Raw genomic sequence first — 25,170 nt, forward strand, 5'->3', positions numbered from 1 at the left:
GCAGACAGAAATGAGCACAAATCCATTTCTGATGGAGCTCAGGCCAAGGCTTGGTGCTGGGTCCGAGCTCAGATGGAGCCCCTGGCTGTGGCAGGGGAGGTGCGGGGTCCCAGCTGAGACTACTCCGGGTAGTCACAGCCTGTGAATGCCTTCAGGTCTTGGACATGCAGTTTGTATGGAAAATAGCAAAGGAGAGAATCCCTGCCAAAACCGTAAATCTTGCAATTAAAGATAGAAGTTTAAACCTGAGGTTTTACCCCGTATTTTAAACCTGGTGCTTGAGAATTTTAATAAAAAGCATATTCCTTTCCTGAAAGAAAAAAGTCCTGCTGTGAAAATGCTCTTTTAATCAGAAACCCAGTTTTCCAGAGGAAGCAATTTTTACTGGAAACACTCTAATGGAAATTTTTCTTTCATGGAAAAAATAATCTCTTTTCAGGGTTGGAGGAAGTGAAATCCATTTTTTTTTCTAGGCTTAATCTTCATATTTTGCCATTGTGTTTGAATCTTTAGGGCCCACAGGGCTCATCAGTGTTAGTGTCTTGCAGTGAAGAAGATAAAATATACATGAAAGATGCAGTATGGAAAGGATGTCTCATTCCCCAGTGTGTGATTTGCTCCCTGCTACCAGCAAGAAGCAAGATACACTTGCCTCAGTCTCTGCTGATGAGACGGTACTTTAAGGAGGATTAATACAAGTGAAATGATGAAGAGGAAGGATTTCTTGTGATTAGATTTATTTAAGTGCTTGGGGCATTCAAAGCTGCTGTTGAGTCAATGAAAAGTTGGATTTCCTAAATCAACAGCAAAAGAGATGTAGCATCACTCTGCTGATAAACACAATTAGACTTGTGTGTAATGCAGTTATGGCCCTAAGACTTTCAATTGATATGCTTGACATTTGTACTTTATTCAGGTCAGCTCTTAGAGGGTCCAAAGCAGCTGCAGTTCCCACTGATTTCAATGGGCACTGTGCATGCTCTGTAACCTTCAGAATTTGTCCTTTAATTTGTATTTTGAAGTATACTTCAATGCAATTGCAAATGAAACACATTAATCTGCTCCTCTTTAATATCCCCATCCAGCATCACATGGGCTAAACAACATCTTGCTTTGGCATCAGCAAATACAGAGATTTTCCTGCTGGCAGACTCACTACATGTGATGCTGTTCATTGAAGGCGTCCGCCTTCAATGCAGAGAGTCTGTGCAGACATAAAGACAAATGGCTCTGAGGCAGGGAGGGCACCACAAGTTATACCACAGCAGTAGCCCAGTAGCTACATCCTAGATTTAGGAAACCGTTTCCCAGAGCCCTCATCGTGCAATTGGTTATGTGGTTAAAAGTATTAAAAATGACTTAATGTGAAAAAGATGGGGGTTCTAGTCAGGTAGAAATTTCCACAAAAAAAAAAAAAAAAAAAAAGACTCCATTTGTGGAATTAGAAAAAAATCTGAAAATGAGCATTCTGAACACATTTATCCAAGCCAGAAACACTGACAATTTTCAGCCAAACATATTTGCTTAGCACTTTTTAGATCAAAACACGTTTTTTGAGAAAAACTATTTCCTCATTACTAAGGGAAATTCATTCTAAGAAAAAAAAAAAAAAAGAATGTCAAACAGTATCGATTATATATTATATATATTTACAGCAGAAAAAGAGAATTTGTTTCTGGTGATCCCCTCCTTTCTTCCTTTCCTATTCCCTGCCAGATTCTCCCCACTCAAGAGCATAAGGGATGTACAGGCACACTTCCCACCACAGAGCTAGGTAAAGGAAATAGGTTGATATTAAATAAAATTTCTAGATCTTACAACCCGAAGAGAAACATGTTGAGATTCTTGCCAACTTCTTGACATTTTAGATTCGTAAATTTTTAGAAATTATTTTCTCCAAGAATTAAGAACAATAAATTACAGAAAGGGAGCAAGATGTTTACTACCTCAAATGTTCAGTATTCTGTTTTAATTACTACAGAAGTTAAGCAATAATCAGGAGTAATCCCTGGGTTTTCCAGCATTCTTGCCATATTTATGATCACCTCTTCTCATTCGCATATTTAGGACCAAGATCAATTTAAAATCTGTATGTTGGCAGTAACCAATGTCCATTATTTCCATTCTTTCTGTGGACAAGAGGAACCCGTAGGTTTACTCCAGATGTTTCTGTCTGTGTTGCAGAGGAACCAGAAATTTCTGAAACTACCAAATGCATACAGCAAAGTTTGGAACAGATCATTTTGTATGGTTTTGATACCATTTAACAATGTACAGTTCTCCAAAGCCTTTTATCTTCTTTCAGTTTTATAACCATTGCTTAATTAATCACAGAGATTGTGCTACCTTGTTATCTGGGAGACGAGCCGAAAAGGCTGGGGTTAAAACACTTTGATGAAATATTATCATCGTTCTGTGCCTACCACTGTGATTGTTCCACAGATGAAGGCAAGAGCTGAGTTTGCAATTCAAATACTACATTCACTTTTAAATGGCTTATGAAAGACAGAATGAATGGCAGCTATCACTACCTATTAATTTTTTTAATGAGTTTATGAATTAAAAAACATTTTGCATGGAAGAAGAAAAAAAAAAACTCCACAACAACAATCATTTCTGTGACATTAAGGCTGAGAAATAAACCCAAAAATTAAAGTTATTTTAAAAGCACAACCCTTTTTTTCTGCTCTTTTGTACTTATTGCTAGAATGGTGGTCTATCAGTATAAACAATTGGTGAATTGATACGACACATAATGCAAATTGGATGTGAATACTATGCAGAAAAAGGCCAATGGAACTGCCTGAAATTTACGTGTATACAAAATGATTCACATTTCCTTATCTTCTGTTTCATATTTACAGTGCAAAAATAAACCTGAAAAAAAAAAAAAAACAAAAACATTCTGCCCCTTATGAAAGAAACATTTTAAATGATTCTAAAAATACATAGCAGCCACTTAGTGGGTTTTATATAAGCAATTGCTACAATCCATCAGACAAAACAGCACAAGAAACTGATGTAAGACATGGAAAACATGACAAAACAGCATTTTTCTATCCTATGCTTTGAGAAGTGATGCCTGTGTTTTCAGGGTTTTCCAGGCTGAGTCCCACAGGCAGGACAGTGCTGAACCTGATGGTGTTGGCATTCATCAGCACTCCCTTTGTGCCTCTGCTCCTCCCTCTACCGTCACTACCCAGGTGGCCAAGCCACTGGCCCTGGGGTTTAAGGTTCATATTTCCTTAGACAGAAGAGGGGTCTCTAGTAGCCCAACAGAGCATGCAAACCACCATTGCTCTGCTAAAAAACAGGTGGTTAATTTGAGCCATTAATAGTTTTAATTCAATTAAAACTTCATTTTGGTGACAAAATTATACACACAAAGGAAATTTGCCATGCCCAGAATTAAGGGGTTAATTTACAGAGGTGCTGCCCAGTGTCTCTTGCATTTTAGATGCTTTGAACCTTTCAACTCAAAACCTGCACATCTGGAATTGAACAATGAAAATTCAGATGCACAAAAATAGAGATCAGTTCCAAAAATGCAGTCATATCTAAGCTCACAGAGTGTAAGAACCAAAATTAGCGTAAGTTTTTTCCCAGTAAAACCTAATGACGCTATTAATTGGCAATGAGGACAATACTTAAACATGTGTTATCACTTTTCCAAGCGATTAGTGAAGAAACTATGGCAACCAGCAATTTTTGAAGTTGTCTTTTTTCTATTGAGTGTAATTACATGGTCATTATAGGGCTGGACAGAATAGAGTTTTCTTGATCAAATGAAATCATGTGAATCAGAAAGAAAGACTGTGGCATATTTTTTATGTTAATATTACAACTAATGATAAAGAAATAGCTTTGTGCCTTCTTGCATGAAGTATAAAAATATCCCGTCAATGATAACACAAGATTCACATCAGCATGGTCAGCAAAAATGAAGAAAACAAACCAGCTTTGATTTAGAAACCCTTTACCTCTCATGCCCTCAGAATAATACTCAGCAGTCCATACAGTACATAGGAGCTAAAAACTCTTAACTGGAAGCATGAATTTATAATTGAGTGACACCTTAGATCAGTGCCTGAGATATTCAAGCCGCAAAGCACCTTTTGCTAACAAACCATGATCTTTTCATATTCTTAAACTGGGAAAGTCACCACGTCAATTGAGAATGCAACTACAGGCATGAATAGTACAATCCAAAATAAGAGTGGCAGACTTGAATATAAAACAATGTTGGAACACTACTGTACTGAGCAACTTAATTTTAAATAATTCAGTCAAAACCACAAGGGGAATAACTATCTCATCAAGAAGGAGTTCTGTTCACCATGCCAATAAGGGAACAAATAAAGTGGATTTATAAAATTAATGATTAAATCATCCAGCAGAGCAAGTAGATCGGTCTGGGTATATCAGTTACTTGTGATGTTTTTAAATTGAAGATTTACTATGCATATATGATATATCTCTACTAGGTAAGCAGGCATTTGCAAAACTGGATTTAGTTTATGTTCATTCACAATTGACAGTAAGCCCTGAACATGGTGCATTGCTCACAGTGAAAACCCATAAGGAATGATTCATTTTAATAGATTGCCCTCAGGAACAGCATAAATTCCTGCTGTTTGATAAAGCGCTACAAGAAAAGCATAACAGGAAACCAATGTTATTTGGATACAAATTTCCAAGTCAAAAAGTGGTGCAAGCCAGCAAAATCTCTTACATGAGATATGTGCCTAAGAAGATGGGAAATGACCAGTACTATATGGTCACGTATACAAGCAGGCCTTCAAGGGAGGAGAGAGGCTTTTAGCTGACATTGTTCATGCTTAATGACCCTCCCTTTCCTTGAATTGGCTTGCAGAGGCAGGGATGTCAAACATTTTTCCTTGCAGCTGTTGAATGTTAAATCTGTTTTCAGCCTGTTAACATTAGCTGGAACATTTAGGTATGTTTCTCGTTATTCACCAGTTTATCATTTTAGCTATTATTTTTCCATTACTTCTTCCTAACTGGTGTAATTATCCACAAGACAGGAATTTTTTCACTTGAGCTGGGGACCACTGATATCCTTAGAAGAAAAGATCCTGTCATATATAAGAAATACCATAATCAAAACAGCAATATTTTGGTAATGGATATGTCCAAGCAGCTGAAAGGACCCTCAAGTTCCCAGGACCTGACGCTCCCCCCAGTGCTCCTTTCTCATAGCACTGCCTTGGGGAAATTCTATTGCTTTTCTCTGCCAGATACTTATACATGGACAGTCAATGTTTGTGATAATGGATATTTTTGTGGATATGATCCTGAGTCCTTTGAGTCAGCACGTTTAATTTTCCACCAGTCTACCCAGCTGCAAGGTGAAACTCCAAAAGATCTTTGACAATTTCTGCTCCTGAGGTACAATATGATTTCTGTTCCGCCAGCAATAAGTGAGGCAGGGGTTTTATCTCCAGATGTTGTCTGCAGTCATTTAGTACTTCATTACAATCTATATCTACACCAGGCACATTTTTAAGTCCTGAACCCAGGCTGCACTGTGATAAGTGCTGTGTAGATGTGGTTGGGAGAAATATAATTTTCATAAGTATTGAGCTTCAGTGTGAGCATCTTTTTTTTAATATCAGGGTATTTAAAGAGGTAGCTAAATGCAGAGTTAAAAGCCAAACTTCAAGCCACTAGCTTGAGACAAATAATTTCTTTATAGCTTCTGGCAAAACTTCAGGCTGTCAAATACCAGATAGAAAGAGGCAGTCACAGTTGGTTTCATCCAAAGGCACCCGCAGTTGTTTGGACTGTTCGTCCCCATGAGCCAGCTCCAAGCGCTCAGGAGCAGAGGAGAGCAGCAAACTGCCTGGCTCACAGTGCCCAGGGACACGGAGCAGCCCCAGGAAGACACAATGATGGAAAGCCATTACCTGCGTCCTCTCACACTCAATTTTGTGACTGCAGAACCCAGCTGAGAAGCCCGAGATGACACTGGATGGAGGTTCACCTCCACAGAGCTGTTGCCACTGACAATGTCTGTCTTGGAGACAAAATATAAATGCACATAATCAGTCTGAGCCACCTATTTACACACAAACACAGCTTGCCACCTTATCTGCAGAGGCACTAGCAGGGGAGAGCTGTTGCCCATTTCAGGCCAGAAGGTGAAATCTTTCCCTTCTTCACGTCCACTATATGTTAACGGTCTGTAGGAAGCTGGCTTGCCCCTGCTGCAATGTCAGCTGTCCCACTGGGATATTTGGAAGGAACAGACATCAAGGAAAAGATATCTCTGTCAGCTTGGATATAGAGCAGAACTGAAATACAAACTCTGATCAGAGGTTTTCTGTCCTTGCTCTTCTGCTTGCTTTTTCAGTTTGTTGTTGTTGTTTTTCCAATGGATTCATCCCCTATGCTGCTTTCCCAGCTCTCTCCGTGCAGGAGCACAGAGACTGCAACATACTTATCTCTGCAAGGTGAGGGAGAAAGTGCTCAGCAGTGTCTGTCTATCAAAAGAATTAAATCAAGGTCTCTGAGAGAAGAAGCAAAAGTAAATGAAATATCAAAATGATGGAAAAGAAATTAAAGGAAAGTCTGAATGTTTTCAAGAAGCAGTATAGAACTGGTTCTTCTGCCCAAAAGCTTTTCTGTCAGATTCAGATATTGCTCAAGGAGTTAAGGAGAACTGAAGCCCCAAGCTATTCTCACACATAATGGTTGTGAGTCAAATGCTAGTGCACCAAACCTTCCAGGTCTCCTACCCCAGACTATGGCATCATACCCCTGCCACTGCCTCCCAGTTCCCTCTAACCATGCTGAACTCATTAGTTTCCAATTCCAAACTCTGTGAAGCCCTAGAGTTTCTTATCACCATTTTTGTTTTAACATTACAGAATGACACAACTCCCTCTGAATTAAGAATCAGCCAAACCGTTTTGGCTGAAACTTGTCAGGCAGGTTAAAATATATAAATATATATATATATTCCCTGTGGGATGCAGTAGAGACTTCAGCTGAAACTGCTAGTCTGGCAAATTTGCTGCTGGTAGATAACGTAGTATAGAAATACTTCATCAAAAATGATGTTGAGGGGCCACTGTTGTAGCTTCTAAAACAAATATTAAGAAATTAGGAAACACCAGGTGTGTGCAATCATACAGTCAGCCCCACAGTAATTCAGTAAAAGCTTGGAAAAGCCTTCTTTTAACTGGCTTAACGTTCTCCTTTACTCCGAGGTTATAGCTAGAGGCGCATGAACAACCAAGCCATCTTGTCTACTGCAGCGCAATGGGTTGCGTGAGGGTTTTCACTTCAAAACAAAGTCCTCAGATGTTATCATAATTTGCTGCCTGCCTTCATTTCAGCTGCCTCATTTCTTCCTTCGGTGCTTCCTATTGGCAGCTGCACTTGCACAACCCTCCGTGCTTCGCTCACGGGGGAAGCCCGCGGGGACACCCGCTGCCAGCCTGCCCAGAGCCGCGCTCCCTCCGCGGCTCAGCGCCTGGCTGGGCAGCGGGGAGGCTAAAGTGCAGCCCAACACTTCGATCACTTCACAGGCTGTAAAAGCATTTTTAAGAGCTTTCCCAGCCCTGACACCTTCAAAATGAAACGTTTCATTTTTCAGGCATCGTGGGTATTATCTTTAAATGTAAACACTGGAGAAGCCACAGTAGATTGCCTGCTGTTATTGATCCTGGAAGGACTGCTGACTGAAGTGCTACACACCAACACAGCAAGAGCGATTTAATGATCATTAGCGTTCGGAAGTTTCTCAGTGAGAAGATTAAGAGGTCAGGAAATCTACTGAATTTCTTTTCTTTGTTTGAGATTCAAGGTAAGAAAATGTGTGCAGCATTTTTCAGATTCTTGAGGAGACATGCCCGTGATGGGAGATAAGATGTCCCCTTCAGGACTCACAGGTTATTTTAAAGGATGATTTAAAAATAAAATATTGGCCTGGAAGGGTGAATCTTGATAATGCAGCCTTACAGTATCTCTCAGAGGAAAAAAAGGAAAAGGTGCAATGCTGCTACAGCTCAGAAATTGCTTTATTATCTGACTCACACTTGGAGCAGAGCAGTCTCCAGTCTTGGCATCTATCACAAAACATCAGAGAAGCAGCACTGAGGTACAATTTTAAAATTACAATGGAAAGAGGCTATTATTTCCACTTTGTAGGAGTGTGCTAGAGGCCAGCACTCTGCTATCTAGAATAGCTATTTTCCTCTCAGTCTCTGAATCAGTGTCTGTTTGGGGCTCATTAGAGCATAATTTCTTTCTGTCCAAATATTTTTTCCTTCCTAGAGTCACAAAGAACAGTTCTGAAAGAAATTCAGCAACTTTTTTTTTTTTCAGTTTCCCTACTGATACATTCGCTAATACAGTAATTAAAAGCAAATTGCACTCCTCTATAGCTACCGAAGTAATAAAAAGGGGCCATGTCTAATAGGGGTTGCCAAAACAACTTACAGCTCTCAAACTATCTCATTGAGCACTTTCTCCCCTGTGGGTCTCTTAACAGGCTCAGCAGCTCCTCTACTTTCCCAGCCAATGTGTCTCAGCACTAAATGTGGAAGTCCAAATTACCATCCTCAAACCACAACTGGTAACTAAGGTTTTGTGGTTCTCTGGCTCAACACTGCAGATCAATTCTTAGCTGATGGCAGAAGGTGAGATGCCCCAAAGCACAGGGACAGGCCAGAACAACAAAGTAGCAGAAAAAATAAAGTCTTGAACTCCGCAGCAAACTGCCTTCTTGCCGTATTTATCCTGTTCCATGCCTTCACACTCCTGATCTTCTTTGAGCATAGCTTCTCTAAGACCTCCATCCCTCCACAGTATTCCTTCCCTTTGCTAGTTTGTCAGCATTAACCAGGCAGGCCAGTATGTACATCTCCATTCTCGACAAGTTTAGGTGTCTCAAATAGCCACATTTGGTAGGAGACAACAAATCGACAGGAGGACTATACTGTGCCATTGCTGCAATTCTGCTCTGTAACAGGACTGAGGGACAACCAGAGAGGCTCCTTAGTCTTTTCCAAGGAAATCACAATTCCTGTCAGGTCCCTTCTAGGCTTCTCCTGCACCTGCAGAGCAAAGTAACGCAAGCAGCTAGCAGGGAGGAGAGCTGCACCTGTGGAGAAGCAAGAGACATTCATGTCCTGGCACACCCACAAACTAAAGGAAGCAGCTCCCTATCTGCAATTAGAACACCCTTTCCAGAACAACGGAGATCCTACTCTTTGTATCTCATGCTAATGACATAAAAAAGCTGCTTTTATGTTTTCCTTAGTGACTTTTAGCCTAAACATTAAAGATTATGGTCATTTGTCTCCTTATAGCAGGCACAAGACATGATTACACTCATGCAATTAGCACCCACCAGAGAGAGGAGCAGTAAAGTATGTCTGGTGCTGTATTAATGCTGAGAAAACCAAGTAAAAAGCAGACTGAAAGACACCTACTCTAAATTTATTCCACTGGATTTCTGTCTTTTAAAAATCAGGCTTGCTAGCTATATTATCTTAAATTTCTTTTCAATCAACATTTTGAGAGAAGCAAACATTGCATTCGGGCAGGCTCGCAGTCCCTTTCTGTTTCCAGCTTGTACCCATCTTTCATCTCGTATCTGATTAAACCACTTAACGCAAAGAAGATGAGTTGTTAGGTCACATTTAGTGTCTGTGAGATGTGTCTAAATAATAGCCCCAGACAGCTATCTAAGCATCTGCACATCCTACCTGCTAAAGAGCCACCTCACGGAATGAAAAGGTTACGAGCACAGCCCAATGCACTTGGCTTGGGCTGCTCTCATCAGATGTGCTACAAGTATCTGCACTCAGATGGCAGTGGGTGCTAAAAAACGGGCCCGAGTGCCCTGCAGCTCTTGCTACAGAAAGCAGCAGGAATTCAGGAATTTTCAAATCCCTGCTGCACCCAGCATTTCTCAGTTCTCAGCCAGAAATGATTGCACTTTTGATGCACCACATGTCAATTAGAAAGTACCCCAAGAATACTGAGGAAAATGATCAGAAATTAGGGAAAAGAAAAAAACATATTTGCATTACTCTCTCTATTTTTTTTAAAGAAGAATGTGTGTCGAAAAGCTTCTGCCTGTGATGTTGGTTGCATTTCTTCCATAAAAATGAGCTGCATAGGCCCATTCTGGTTTGGCTTTTCTCCAACAATGCACTACTTCAGTTTAAAGCAGAAAAAGTAAAGTCATTTCTCTGGAATAAGCCTGAAGTGACATGAAACTGAATCAAACAATCCACTGGGATATTTATTCTTTTATGAATTAGTTATGTTGGTATAGCTACTGTTAAAACATTTGAGCCAGTCCTTGTCTCATTGAGGTTCAGGGAATTTTGCCATTGATCATAAGAAAAGGAAGAAATGTTCTTACTCTTCTTCATTGCCATTTTCCTAATTAATATTAGCAATGCACTTTTAGAAACAGTTTGTTTGGTATCACTTGCAAGGCACAGAATCTGTGATGCTTAGTTTACTATTTTATCTAGAACGAAGTTTTGCTAAAATAGTTTTTAATATGGCTGTACTGTTAAAGTTTAGACCTCCAGCAAGCCTCTCCTGGCCTGCAGAGCAGAGTTGTAACATTTCTATTACAATCACATTTAAACTAGAATGTTAGACGACAGCCAAGAACACTGTCCAGTAAGAAACAAGATCTAGGAAGAAGCGTGCTCACAAGAAAATCCTACATAACTAGCATAGAATGGAAATATATGTATATATAATTGTAAAACAAATATGAAAGATGAAATCCCTCAGATATGCCTTCTTCCCCAATCTTCATTGCTGTTCTTACAGAACTGTTACCAAAAGTGCTTGCTCAAGCATAGATGTTACTGAGCAATTTGCTTTTATATTCTTGTAGAACCATTGTGCCTCAGTAAGATGATAATGTCAGCAGCTCTTTTATTCAGTTCAATATTTTATATACACTAAATTTTCTAAAACTTCCTGCAAGTCTGACATGTCAGATTTGGGGTGTTCAATTTCAGATGTTAAACCTACTTTTTGTCCATGTCCAGTGCTCGCTGACAGAAATTTGAGTATTGTAGGCATTGGCACCCACACCTACTTTCCATTTGTTTTATTTCTCTGTAACTCCTGTGCCACAAGGACACGTGATCACACACACAGTTAGGTAGATCTAATACTTATGCCAAAGGAGCAGAGGTATACGTGAGGCAGTCTGTGTAGTGGGTAATTTTCAGAAGTAGCTCAGACTCTACTGTTGGTTACAACCTCTCTGTGTTCATAAGGATTTCATTTATTTTATATCTTACACCCTGAGTATGCATTATTAGCTGTCTCATGATACATCTTCCCTCTTTAGAACAATTTAGTACAGTTCCTCAATTTATTTGGCTCCAGAGTCAAATTTATGTCATCTGTTTTGCCAGACAGCAAAAGCAGAGTCTCATACAAGCATTTAAATCAATCAGACCATAGGACCTCAGTCCTGGGGAGTCACTCTTTTGAAAAGAATTTATTACCAAAATACAAAAATACTTATCTGTAGAAATAAATCTGTATCTGCAGTACATATATCAACAAAGACAGGTAGATCAGGTAGCAATAGTATAGAGGGAGCAAATGTTTTGAATTAATGCTTATGCTCTGTGAATTAGATTTTACAGGACTTCTGAAAAAAAAATCCAACAAATTCTTCTTAATACTCACCATTATATTTTCGTCTGTTTCCTTCTCCATTACTATTACTGCAGTCCTCGGGGATATGATGCATCTGTAAAAAAAAAACATCATTATGTCCTACCCAGGTTGTTTTTCAACCTTTACACTTGAAAAGCCTTTAGAGATGAACTAAGAGATGGCTGTGACTCAGGAGTCTGATAGTCCCACGATTCCTACCTGTGACCTCAGTGCTCAATGAAGCTTTCCACATGCACCCTTCTAAAAATTTCCCTGTCATTTCCAGCCAACATTTAAATCTCAGCACCAGCAGTGGAAGGACAGACATTCCCCTACCTCAGCATCACCCTCCCTTGGGTCTGTCGGCGAGCAGGGAACAGCCACCCCAGGGCAGGCAAGGGGCAGATAAAAAGGGAACAAAATCACAGCAGGGAGCTTGGAGGACAGATGCCCAATGGGCCTCTGAGTCTGGCACTCAGACTGCTCAGCCCACATTTTTAAGCCTCCAGACTCTCAGGATTGCACTCCTTCTCCACATTTCAATGCACATGAGAAGAAAGTCATCCCACTGCAGAGTTAGTAACACTCCTCACATGTTATTGAGGGACTTTGAGCCGCCGGTGTGCTATGCATGGTTCTCTGCAGAAACTAATTTCAACTGTCTTCAGTGTAACTGGGAGTAAAACAGCAGGGCATGGCTGTGCCTCACAAGTTACTGGGGGAAATGGCTTTGAATCTTCAGACTGGCTTTCCATCACACAAGCCCTCAAAGACTTTTGAAAGTCTTTGCTGTCTTTGCTCACCAGCATAGCCCAGTGCTTGAGCAGTGCTGCAAGGGAGTAACACTGCACGCAAGCAGTCTTCCTGGGCCTGTGCACACAGTCCCAGCAACACCTGGTAACTTAGCGTGACCATGTATTCTGGATGAGCTGAGCAAGAACAAGTGCTCAGCACAACTGCAAACGTCCTGAGCCTGTACACAGCATGGTTGTTCTGAATCTCAGCAGCAGTAGAGCTAATATCAAGAAATAACCAGCAGAAATAGAGCTCACCTTGCTAAAGCCAGTTCTCTAACCACTTGTAACTTTGCAAGGTAGACAAGGACAATGACTACAGTACTGGATGCTACTCACTCACATAAAGCTACACGCATGAATAGCTGTTGGCAGAAGCATTACCTTTCACTTTACCCCTCTCAGAGCAATAAAAGACTTTACTGCAAAGATAATCTTGAACTGGAAGAAGTGCAGTGAAAAGCTAGTAGGACCATTAGAAGAAGATATCAGAAGAACTTGGCATATATGCCAGCAAAAGGAAGACTGGGCAGGGATACAAGAGCTTTATGAATAAGACATGAATAAACATCAGCAATTATAAATCTAATGAAACTGCAAGGCTGCATTGACCCAAGAACAAAGGGATATAAAACAAGCCTACATCAGTCTGCAAGTTAGGGGAAGGTTTCAAACTCTCTCAGCAGTGTAGTTCTGAAAGAGCTTTTAAAAAGAAAAGTGCAAGCACTGCACAGTGCCCAGCAAGTGCTGGGACTGAGAAATCCCTCACCAACAGTGCTTCACATGCACAGGGGGCATGGGGAAGTTATTCACCACAGACTGCTCTGTGCAGGGGACTAAATGTCACAACAGGGGACTGCACTAGACACCCATCTGTTTTCCTGTGCCAAATACTCCAGTCCTTGACCAGAAATAGTTCAGTCAGCAGTGATGGACAGCCAACCTGTTAGGACTTCTGGAACAGGAGCAACAAGGAGTGAAGGTGGAAGCTTTACAAAGAGTGTCTCTATCAGGATTCAATTTATGGTTTACAACCCTTTTCTATTTTGGACTTAAGCTGCATAATTAGCATTGAACCTGACACGGTGCATGCCAGCCAAGTGATTTAGCTTCAAAACATAATTACTTTTCTTATACTGTTGAGGAAATAAAACAAGGAATAAATTCAGTACAGTATTTCATTAAAAGACATCTGTGAAGGTGCGTTGTTATTGATACTGGACTCAATTCAGTCTTGGCATAAACCAGGTGTACAACTAGGGCTGGATTTGGCCAACTATGTTAATGATTTAGTCATAATTAGTTTAACCTATACCACTGGACATGGCATCAGTAACACGACTGAATGATGTTATAAATATATGGGTTCAGGGCAAGCCTGATCAGACCACCAAGACAGGGAAATAGATGTTTAGTCATCATGTGTGTACCATAGTCCCTTGCAGAAGAAAATTGTTCATCTTCTAACAAGCTTCTCAGAGAGCTTTCCTGCTCTAAGTTAGCCATCTTTCAGCTGAATACCTACGGGCAAGAAACAATGGAGGAGCTATTTTAGGAGATTTAAAAAAAAAAAAAAAAAGAGCTATCTTTGGAGAGGTTTTCCCTGGCATGAGTTCAGCAGAACAGGACTTTGACAGGAATTGCAGGAGAAAAAGAAGAAAGGGTGAACGGTCCATGGGCAGAGGGAGATGACGCCAGCTGAATGTGTGGCATTCAGATTTCTCTGTGGATGAACAACCATGCGTCAGGAGAGGACCCTTCTCTAACCTGGTTCTGAAATTCAAAGTACTGTGCCATACCTCAGAAGTAAGCAAGGTTTCCAGGATGCTGGTTGTGTGTCTCTCCCCACACTTGCACCAGTGATCAAAGCAAGGAGGCAGAAACCACGTCATTCTCTCATTAAAGACACAGGAGCTCAGATTGTAGGAGCTAAGGTCCCTGGCTGACTTGCTGTCTGACCCTCTCACATATTCACCCTCATTTAGGAAAGGACAACAAAGGGGAAGGTTCCAGTCTGCGAGGTGGACCCACCTGAGTGGTTTGGGTTTTGTTAAGCACGGAGGTGCCACATAAACCTCTTTCACATTTGCCTGAGACAGTAAATCATAATCTCTCATGGTCAGAGCGATACCCCGGTCAAAGCAGAGATTAGATAGTACAGCCTGTTCCTTCACAATTTATAGGTGAGGTGCTCTGTGCTGGTGCAGTGAGGAGGCAGCTTTGCACCACGCATTGTGATGCACCAGCACGAGCTGGAGTGGAGATTGGCAAGGAGAAAGCAGAAAGTTATTATTTTTGAGATTGTACCATTCTGGGAATAGAGCTACTCTGCAAATTGAATTCATATTGATAATATGTAGTAGGCAAACTATTTTTCAGGAGGAGAAAACTTCCAGGCTGTTCTCAGCTATGTAGAGTGCAGTACCACATTTCAGAACAAATACTATTAATTTTCCTTCACTCTCCCCCTTAGATTAAAATAGGATTTAATTCTATGACCAGAACAAATACCATTAATAACTCTGGCTTATTTCTTGACACCATACATAATAAAAATGTACTGGCTGGTTTGTGCTTTCATTCTGTCTGCACCACAGGTACATTTGGGAACTGGAGTCAAAACATCTTCTCACAGTGATCAAATAAAGCAATGTTATTTTTACAGATACTACATGCCATGGGAAAAAAGAAGGGAAAAAAAAAAAAAAAGCTTAATACTTACCTTACTCCCCGGGATCCCATTTTCAAGGGCTGACCTAGGGGAACAAACTCCCCAGGCCCTGGAAGACTTTCTGCTGGCCAGAGTACAAAATGAATATAAAAGAAATGTGTAAAGAGAAGTGAACATTTCATCATTGCCTATTTATTCCATAATAAGGTGATTGGTATGAATGAGAATGTGACAGTAACTGTGGTTCCTGAGGCTGGAGATTACAATTTAATGAAGGGCTTGAAACACTGTTTGAAATTAATGAAAAATAAATAATAATTTAAAAACTGAATTAAAGAAAAAAAAAGAAAATTAATGACTCTAAAATTTTATTACAGGTAAAAAGATGTTGTAATGACTATTTGCTTAGCACTAGAGAAAAATGTATCTTCAAAAAGCTAAAAAAAACATGATTATTAAGAATAATTACATCTGGTTACACTGAGATATTTAGAAATATTACTGTTTTATTTAGAGGCATTCAGTTAGAGGGGATTTTAAAAGATCAGAAGCACAACTCCATCTGATCAAGAAAGGCTGTTCTGAGAATCAGCATTCTTTCTAGCTCAGAATCGGAAAACAGAAAAATTGGACAAAAAAAAGATGCGTCCAGGTGATCAAAACTTTTAACAGCAATAATTTTTAATTATTTTACTTTCATTGTAAAGTGTTGAAATGTTTTGGCTTGTCTTTTCCCTATGCATTACATTTAAAAATATGTAAAAAGTCAATTCAAGTTGAAGTAGCGTTTAAAATATAGCATTATATAATCTGATATTTAAAAAAAAAAAAAGTACATATGTCAAAAAAGCAATCCTTTACCAAAACAAGCTAAATTTTTGATAAAAGAAAACAAATCATTTAAACTTAAATATTTTAATAAAGAATATTTTGGTAAGTATCCCAGTCAGTTGATTTTAAATTAAGAAGCTTTTTTTTTATTTTTTTTTCTAAAATAAACGTTTTTCAAATTTTGTATTCATATTTCACATTTGGTATATATTTCATAGTTATAACTATCACTAATCTTATCAAAAACTGATCTCTTTAAAAATTATAATTTTCATTATAATGGTAAATTGTTAGGGATATTTTCACAACTGAAATTTAATTTGGAATACAGATTGAAAACTAAATTCTTTAGAAAAAAATATAAAATTTAGTTATAAAAATGAAATCAGTTGAAATTCTGAAATCTGTAAGCATAGTTTAAATCCTACTGTAGCCGATATTTTTCCTCTTAAACTTGCCTATGTAGAATTTTGATTAAGCAGATTGGATTATATTTCTTTATAATATAATCTTTATAACAATTCTCTTTTCACTGCTGTATTGAAGTAGATTGGGTGTTAGGAAAAGGTTCTTCACCAAGACGGTGGTCGGGCACTGGAACAGCCTCCCCAGGGCAGTGTTTATGGCACTGAGCCTGCTGGAGCTCACGAAGCATTTGTACAGAGCTCTCAGACACATGGTCTGATTTTTGGTTGTCCTGGGTGGAGCCAGGGGTTGGACTCAATGATCTTCGTGAACCCCTTCCAAGTCAGAGTATTCTGTGATTCCAAATAATTTTCTGTGAGATCATAATTACAGCTTTCATTCTGAATGAAAAAGGCTTTTTTTCTTTTTTCTTTTTAAGTGATATCCTTGTATCCTAACTAGAATTTCAGGATGATAGTCAGCCTATAACCATGGAAGGGACGCGGCACAGCAAAGCTGTGAGATGTCTTGTATAGCTGTCATGTTTGGGTGTCTGAATTTTCATACCACAAAACAACGTGAAGTTTTTTTAAAAAGCTGTGGGAGAACATCATAAATGCTATGGAAACCTCACAGCTGGAGCTGTACCATGCCAGGCAGGTCAGGTCCCCAGCACGCTTATGAATACATACCCCCATGTTTCCCCAGCAGCAGGACATGCTGCTATGACACTTCTGCCCTAAGGTTCAGGGAGGTTTCTGCATGTAGAGCAGCCTCTTCGTCTCTCAGAGGTGAGGATCAGCAGTTACAGAGCACTTACAGCAGCATCTGGTTTTTAACAATACCAGGACAGCAGGCTAGGCTCCTCCCTGGAGTAATTCCAATGCCCAGCATTATTTTGCCTTTTATTTTAAAGAAAATTGTCCCTGTCACCACACTTTCCAGGCAATGCTGCCACAAGTTTATGCAGAGACCAGAAAAAAAAAAAAAAGATAAGATGAAGAGCAAAAATAAGCAATAAATATACATATCATTGACATGATCATCCCTAGATAAATCCAAGCTAGTGAAACACAGATGACGGTGCCAAGGAAAGGACAAACAATGTCAGAGTAAGTCAAAAGGCGTCCTGATGCTTCACTTTTATTTCCCTTTATTCAGGGAAAGAATGCTAAATACTTTGGGGTACTCAAAGAACTTATTTTTAAAGAGGAAAAAGCTAAACAGAGTTAAGGAAGGAATTTATTCCTGCTCTCTACCCATATTGTCACAGTGCAAGGGAGAGCCACTAACGATTACACAGTAATTCAGGTCAGCTTAGCCACCAGTGAGCCTGAAATGCCACACTTGCCACTGGAGTGCAGGTGATACACAGTATCTTGAAATGTAGGTAAAGACACAACCCATGCTGAAACTCATGAAAAGGTGGGAATAAGAGCTTCCCTTTCCCAGCAGCGCCATGTGAAGCCTTGAGCAGTCTGAGGTGCCACAGGCAGCTGCCTTCCAGCCAGCCAGGAAGGCAGGCTGCCACCCTGACACTTGGCGGAGTGTTTTGCCTACCCTCATGTAAGTAAAATGAAGTAAATAACTCATTGAGCAGCTTTTTCTTCAGAACATCATAGGAAAAACAGCAAACTGAGTGTTCGTTGCCAAAGATTTTTTTCAAGGGTGAGGATTCTCTTCAGACTCCCAGGATTCACCTGAGATTTTCTACTTCCAGATTCTCTACCACTTCCCATTACTTAAATTTCATACCACTTAAAAGATTTCTTATTTTACCACGTAAAGAGGTATCTCTACATCCTTGTACTCCTTCAGAGTTTGTAGGTTGGCTGCATGCTCTCCTTTCACGCTCTAGCAGTCATCACTTAACCAAAAAAACTCTGTTTTACATTTTCCTCTAAAATCAGTCTCACCAAGCCTCACTCATCATTGCGCTATGCTTCTCCGAACTATCTGCTTCATTCTAGTAAGCATATTCCCCATACCAAAAAAAAATTATAAATATATATATATATATTTGACACACAGCCAGCACCAAACAGTGCTTCACAAAGATTTTTTCTTTAATAATAAACAAACCTCTAGTGAGGCTGGAGAGGGAAATGGTGTTTTCTAAACAGAGTACACAGTTTTGGAGAAAGGTTGAGAGCCAGACACCTGTTTAGATATCACAAAACAATGTAAAACGATGCATCGTCTCAAGTAAAATTTAGTTAGCAGAACAGATAAACTATCTTCTGATCAATGACAATATCTGGGATCAGTGCTTAAGCAGATATAGCTTCTTCAGGTGTTTCTGAAACCTTCAAGAGTAAACACCCGTCACAACAAAAGAATTTTGTCCTCATTTTGTGATCTCCTCTCCTATTAGCCTCCTAAGTATCATCTACGAGTAGATCTGAGAGAAAACAATGAAGATGGCACACAGCTGTCTATCCAGGAGCCACAAGCTTTTCCAGGTGCAGTAGTGTCTGACTTTTTTAAGCAGCTTTAAACAAGGAAGCAGGATGCAGAAAACACAGTAGTCCAGAAAGCATGGTATTGCATAGTCCGGTCCATGGCAAGTCAGTGTGGCATGACACAGGAACGCAGGAGTCGGGAAAAGCAAATCTGTAATTTGCTACATGGAGACAGAAGAGATGAACCCTTAGGTTTGAGGACTACTCTAGAGAGGACACTCTTAGTCTTCAGAAGCACTAGCATTCCACCAAAGGTGCTTTTCTATCCACAGGAGTGGATTTCCAATCTCACATTGCACAGACTACCCAGTCCCAAAATGCAATCCCAAATACAGAAAATATAGAAATAGTGGAATAATCAGTCTCCACTAAGAAAGAGAGAAAAAAAAAATGTAGTCCAGTGTTTTGGACCAGACCACCATGAACTGTCAAAGTTATCCAAATGAAAGTTTCTGATTTTTGTTAGATTTGTTCATAAGTAGCTATGACAAAATAGGTGCTAGATCTGATTTTCCCCTACCACTGTGAACTCACAACACAAGGGACTATGTACACCAGCAGCCCCCAGCATCTCCAGGAGAGCCCAGCAGTATGTTAACATCCTGGGAGTGGAAAGGACCCCAGGATTTTGTCAGCTTCAGTGGACGTGCATTAACTGCAATGGAAGACATTATTTAAGAGTTAGGCTATAGCTGTGCCAGATTTTTAGACTGGTCATTGAGGGTCTTCAGTGGTCACGTACAAAATTTGTCCTTGTGGTCATGACTTTGTCCCACCAGTTTATGAAAACGTTTGAAAATGCCTCACAAGTTAACACCATAATAATATAATAAAGCTGACTGAAAACTGTCTATGCTACTTGCCAAGAAAATGCCCTGAAAAAGTTGCAATGAAAAACTTAAAATGGGAGATTTAATAGCCATGCAAAACTCAAAGACAGACTCACTTAGGCTCCCTGAAATATTTGTTATGACATTTTTTTTCTGAATATTGTCAATTCAAAATGAAATATAATTTAACACCAATCCCCTGAAATGTTTTGTGCCACATACGTCAACCTCTTCAATAAAAATGTCTGTTGCCTTTCTACATGTCACAAAATCCATAATTTTTGAATAATTTTGCTTTTATAAAACCCGACATAAAATGTGCCAGCTGAAGTTTTCCAACCAGTTATTTTCCAGGGGAAGCTGAAAGAACATAGTAAAGATAATTTTAGCAAGGAAGCAGAGCACTCAGAGTTGAATCCATACAGGGACTGCAGGCATGAGAAAACCACCTAATGTAGGAGCTGATACCTGCCACAGATAGTTAAATACCCGTCTGAGAAAAAAATCAGTTTAGTCCCCTGCTGTATTCGTGCTTCTCTGCAGTATAATTAAGCACAAAAGCCATGGCAGTTTTAATCAGACAATAGCAGCAAAGCCAGCTATGGTCCCACTTTAGGGAAACCCAGCCAGGAATATTTCTTTGACAGAGAAAGAGACTAAAGAGACTTGGGAGTAATTATCCATACTGAAATGAACAGAGTTCACAGCTGAATACAACTGAAAAAAAAAAAATCCCACTGTTTTGATCTGCCTGTACGATGGAGTCTCCCGTTGAATTGATGCACAAAGCCGGAGCTTTTGTGCTTGCTGTGTCGATGCTGGTAACCAGAGCACCCCCAGGCTGAAGAGCCTGCACCCTGAGCTTCCAGCAGCACGAAGGACACACTTGGTGCCAGCCATCAGTTTGTCAATGTCACTGACAACTGCAGTGGGCAGGCAGTAATGGCAGTGGCAGGTGACCACCAGGTAGGTACAGCCCACCCGGGCTTGGTACCCCACGCTCTCCTTCACTTGCTGTGATCAGGTACAGAGGAAGACAACACAGACCGAAGTTTGCTGCCCTAGCAGGCAGCATCGCACAGCCTGTCCCTGTGAAACATCAAGAATGGGAGAGAATGACCACGCTGACAGGAGAAAGTCTCGTGTGTTTTACCTTACAGCCCACTGGGGCAGGAAAGAAGACTCATCACAGTTTTGGAAAGTGTTTTCTACAGTAAAAGGCCTGGCTTCAATCAATTGCTGCAGTACAAATGTTCAATACTAATCTTAATTTTTCTAGCAAGGTAATTTTTCCCAAAGGCTTTTCACAACTGCTGTGTGTGTGCAAGCTTTTGCACCCCTGCATTTCTGGGTGCATTTGAGCTACGGAAGCAGCACAGGCAAGCTGCAAGCTGCAGTTGTGCTAGTGTTAACTTGGGGCTGGACCCACCCTGTGCTCTCAGCTGTGGATGCTGGTTTTCCTTTCCGCGTGCAGCTTCCCACAGACCTGTTGGGACACTGGGTTGGTAACACCATGACAAACCCCCAGGAAGCAGCCCCGGAGCAGCTGCTTTCCCATCCACTGCTCTGAGCAGCCACAGAGCTGCCAGCCGAGCTCTCCACTGCTCCAGCATCAGCAAAGTAGGATGCTGATGAAAGGAGAACTGTTTTCCTTCTCCTCAAGAAGAAACTGGTCAAGCTCAGACTCCAAAATATTGCATAGACTTAACCAATGAGTTTACACAATTTCATGACCTGCTTTATCCACACAAAATTTGCACTTCACTGTGTGTAAGGGAGAAAGCAACATCAAACCTAGAGCACCAGCCTAAGCAAGAGCTACAGCTTGGCAAGTACATGACAGGAAAGATAATCTTGCCCTAATGTTTCTCACCTTGGCACACTGCAGTACCTGCCTCACTCTTGCCAGTGACCAGCACTGTCCTCGGATATCCCTTTGTGCTCTGATGTACTTATTAGGATTCACATGGACGAATTCAACGACATATTTAGTCATCACCTTTAGCTATAAGCAGTTAAAAAAAAATAAAGGTTACCATCACAACTGCTTGAAGTGTTTCCTATGCCTCCCATTCCTTGTTAGCAGTCACCCACAGATTCATCAAAACTCAGCTGCTTGCCTCTCTAACTCAGGTGAAGTATATTTTCTAAGTTTCAGATGAAACAACAACAAAACGGGATTAGGCAGGGAAGATAAATTCCCAATATTGATCTATTTTTCTGCCATTTAAGAATTGCGTGGGGACCCAGCAGAAATTTAATAAAATCTCTGTCCTATCAACAGCTTATGGGTAGAAAACAATACATTCACGAGCACTCCTTTGGGTGAAAGTCCTCACTCACTTAGAGTGGGTACCTCAAATGCTGACAGTTACGCTCCTATTTCCAATTGTGAATAAAAATAAAGTGTTCCTAGGGGAAGAGGATTACCGGAGGCTGAAGCCAAATTTATCAGCAGAGAAAAACGCCTGGTAAGAGTGGTCACAGAGCTGTGCCTTTGTTCCCAGAGGAGTCCAGCTTCCTTAGCAAGCTGAGCACCTGCAAGGGGCAGAGGAAAGGCCAGACTGCTCTGGCCAAGTTTTCTGGGTCAAACAGCATGCAGGAGCAGCAAAGATCAAGCTGAGGAAAGTGCCGGTTTCAAAGGACAGCTCTGCAGCATTAACTGCATTTGGGAGGCAAATGGAGCAAGCAAGGGGCCTGGAAGCAGTACTCAATGTGGAAGAGCCCTGCACATCACGCAGGGCCACTTCTCCCTCCCCACCCGACCAGACGAGCTACAACCACTCTGCCAAAACCGCAGCAGGAGCCCATCAGGCTGCAGAGCCAGATGAATGAGCATGCAACATCTCACCTGCTTTAGAAAAGAAATTGAGAGGAGGCTGCAAATCCATCAGGACTTAAGGATCTTGCTGCAGGATAACACACTGCTGGCATTCAGGAGTTTGATCCTTCTAGCAGTGTCTAAATAGCATCTTTGCCATGAAATGATGAAGAGAAGGTAAAGGAGCCCCTGCGCAAAGCTTTCTCTCCTTGGTAGAGAAGGAGATATCGTTTGGGCTCAACAGCTGGTAGCAATCTTTAAATATTTGTCAGCTACCCCTGTTTCTCCTGGATTTTCAGTTGCAGCTGTTGTAACCAACAGTGCCATCTGCCTTAGAGAGCCTGGCCAGGAGCCCACTCATTTTGTTGCCTTTTTGCTTGTAATTTCTTTCTTGACTGATTTTTCCCACCCGTTCCTCTGGCACGGGCTCATGGCTCTTCTTCCTCTGCACAATGAGAGCAGCTTCAGCAACATCCACCCCTCAGACAGGGACAGACTGGCTGCGGCCACCTGTCCTTTACAGCCTCTCATTTTAGCTCTGAAACCAAGTTGTTGCTTCACCCGTTCTGGTGGTTGTCCCCATGGCTCTCCTCCAGTGCATAACAACATGAATTTGGAGCGGTTTTGAATTAGCTTTCTCTCCACCCAAGCAGCTCATGTTCCTGAATTCATTAGCCCAAACTAAAGAATCAGTGCCCCCAAACCACTGTAGGTTGCTGTAATCCATTCCCTAGAGGCACTGCCCAGTCCCCAGGCAGGATAAAGAAACAAAGGAGACTGCTCTCAGGTACCTGTAACAAAGGCCTCAGAAAAGATATTATCTCCTGCTTTCCAGGTGGAAGAAAGCACGCAAGGCCCTGAGTTGGATAGTCAAGATTTCCATACAATGCCAACATTAAACCTTCCCTTCAGAAACAAGGCTAGTTGTAGGCAACAGAGATCTAATGGTCACTGTGGCAATCACATTGCTCCACCGAGCTGTGCAGGTGTGAGTTTAATGCTTCTGAGACCAGGTGTGACATGGATCCCGTCACACAGATCCTTTGTACATCAAAAAGGCAGACATGTCCTGGGCAGATCAGTACTGTGGGATCAGAGCTTTCGCTCTGACATGTCTACATCTGCTGCAGGGTGACCAAAATAACCTGAGCTCAAACCATCAGTCCCTGTTACCTAAAAGAGCTAAATCTAGTGGCAGTGATTTTAAGAAAGGCACAAAATCAACCCTAATGGAATCATGTCAAACTCATGCCACCAAAAGTCAAGCATTTGGATGCAACTGTCCATCATAAAAATCCCATCACAGTCTGGAGCTTGGGGCTCCAGATTTAGTTACACAATAATTAAGTAACCTCTGGCTAACCTGAAATGAATATTGCTGAGAACATACCCAAATTATCAGCTGTGTGTTACAATAAAAGCTACAATGAAAAAAAAAATCAGAATCAATCCTGATACAGCAATAGCTAGAGGTGTTAGTATGCAGACACAACACTGGTTTCATTTATCAGTAGCCAAGCTAATGGAAAAAAGCCTCAACACAGAATGTGGATGTGACTTTTAGGAAAGCTAAATTGCTAATTCATTCTGGTTAATTTTGACTAGGACTGCATGTCTGCACAGTTGACATGTGCAGTGTAAGCACATCAACATCCAAGACATAACATCAGTTAGGTATACTCTTGTAACCCTCCAGCCAACAGATAGGCAGGCAGGAGACAGCATCTCACCTGGAAACCTTTGCCCTGTAATGGCTGAGGAAAGGAATTCCAGTTGCATTGCATGGGGATTACTTTTTTTTTTTTCACTAAATATAAGATTGCTTATAAAAGATATGATGCTCAAAGACATGCAAGCAAAGGAAATCTTCCAGGGAAGAGTATTGTAGCCCTCAAGCCTCGTGTAACACAGCTGATGGTGGCAGAAACAAACCACGAAGTAATATAACCCACTTACATAAAAAAGACCTCAGATATAAACACATTATTTTTTCAAATGATTCTCCTTTTGCAAGGCAACATTTATAGTAGTTTATAGATTAGCTCTGTTCAGCCCTCACTAAAGCGAGGCAAACAGCTTACCCTGTGCAGCTAGAACTTCATTTCTTTTCTGAGGCACTGTCTGAACTAGGGAGATATAAACCGCGGGCGGTTTATGCATTTTGTAGGTATTCTTTCCAGTTACTAAAAGGACTTGTTGCTGAGTGACACTGCCACAATGGGATTTTGTCTTTGTATTCAACCATACATTGCAACCCCACTAGTGGCCAGACCATCCATGTGCACTGCTTTTGTCGTCACAGCATGAGTTAGAGTCCTGCACCAGAAGGACAGCTTTATGGAGTTTACAACAATGAGCAAACAGTCCACCCCCACCTCAAACTGCATGAAACTACACGAAGCATCTTCTCCAGCAAGCTTGCATTTGAAACTGATTGAAAACCGATTGCAATATTTCTCCCTTTGATTCCCTAAACGGTCCCATCTCAGTGAAAACCTGCAAGGCTGGAACAGATCCTAGCTCTCCTGCTCAGCTGCTGCTCTCAGACAGCGGTGAGATCCAGCATCCAGCCATCAGTTACAGGCATGGCCCTGCTCCCGCAGGTTCCACACACCTGTGTTTGCCACAACTCATAGAGCAGCTACACATAATATGGAGCCAAAACCTGAATCTTTGCTCT

General features: G+C 40.9%; 1 protein-coding gene across 22 annotated transcripts in view; it reads right to left on the reverse strand.

Moving 5' to 3' along the window:
• Positions 1–25,170, reverse strand: part of LRRC3B (leucine rich repeat containing 3B) — a 234,364-nt gene that overhangs the window by 185,750 nt on the left and 23,444 nt on the right. For 4 of the 22 annotated variants that reach the window (XR_014580445.1, XR_014580446.1, XR_014580447.1 and 1 more), the window contains exons 1-3: positions 22,521–23,705; positions 21,543–21,674; positions 11,707–11,770 (exon numbers count right to left, since the gene is read on the reverse strand). Coding sequence is in view for 8 of the 22 variants with exons in the window: in XM_083825934.1 (XP_083682060.1) it covers positions 5,739–6,037; positions 11,707–11,770; positions 21,543–21,665 (486 nt within the window). In the remaining 14 variants the exon portion in view is untranslated. Of the gene's footprint in view, positions 1–306; positions 6,038–6,621; positions 9,131–11,706; positions 11,771–15,192; positions 15,266–21,542; positions 21,675–21,705; positions 21,881–22,520; positions 23,706–25,170 lie in introns of those variants that run through there. The other 18 variants (XM_083825925.1, XM_083825924.1, XM_083825936.1 and 15 more) reach the window with 18 other exon arrangements.

Source organism: Anser anser (genome assembly GCF_964211835.1).
Source record: "Anser anser genome assembly, chromosome: 2".
Classification (NCBI taxonomy): domain Eukaryota; kingdom Metazoa; phylum Chordata; class Aves; order Anseriformes; family Anatidae; genus Anser; species Anser anser.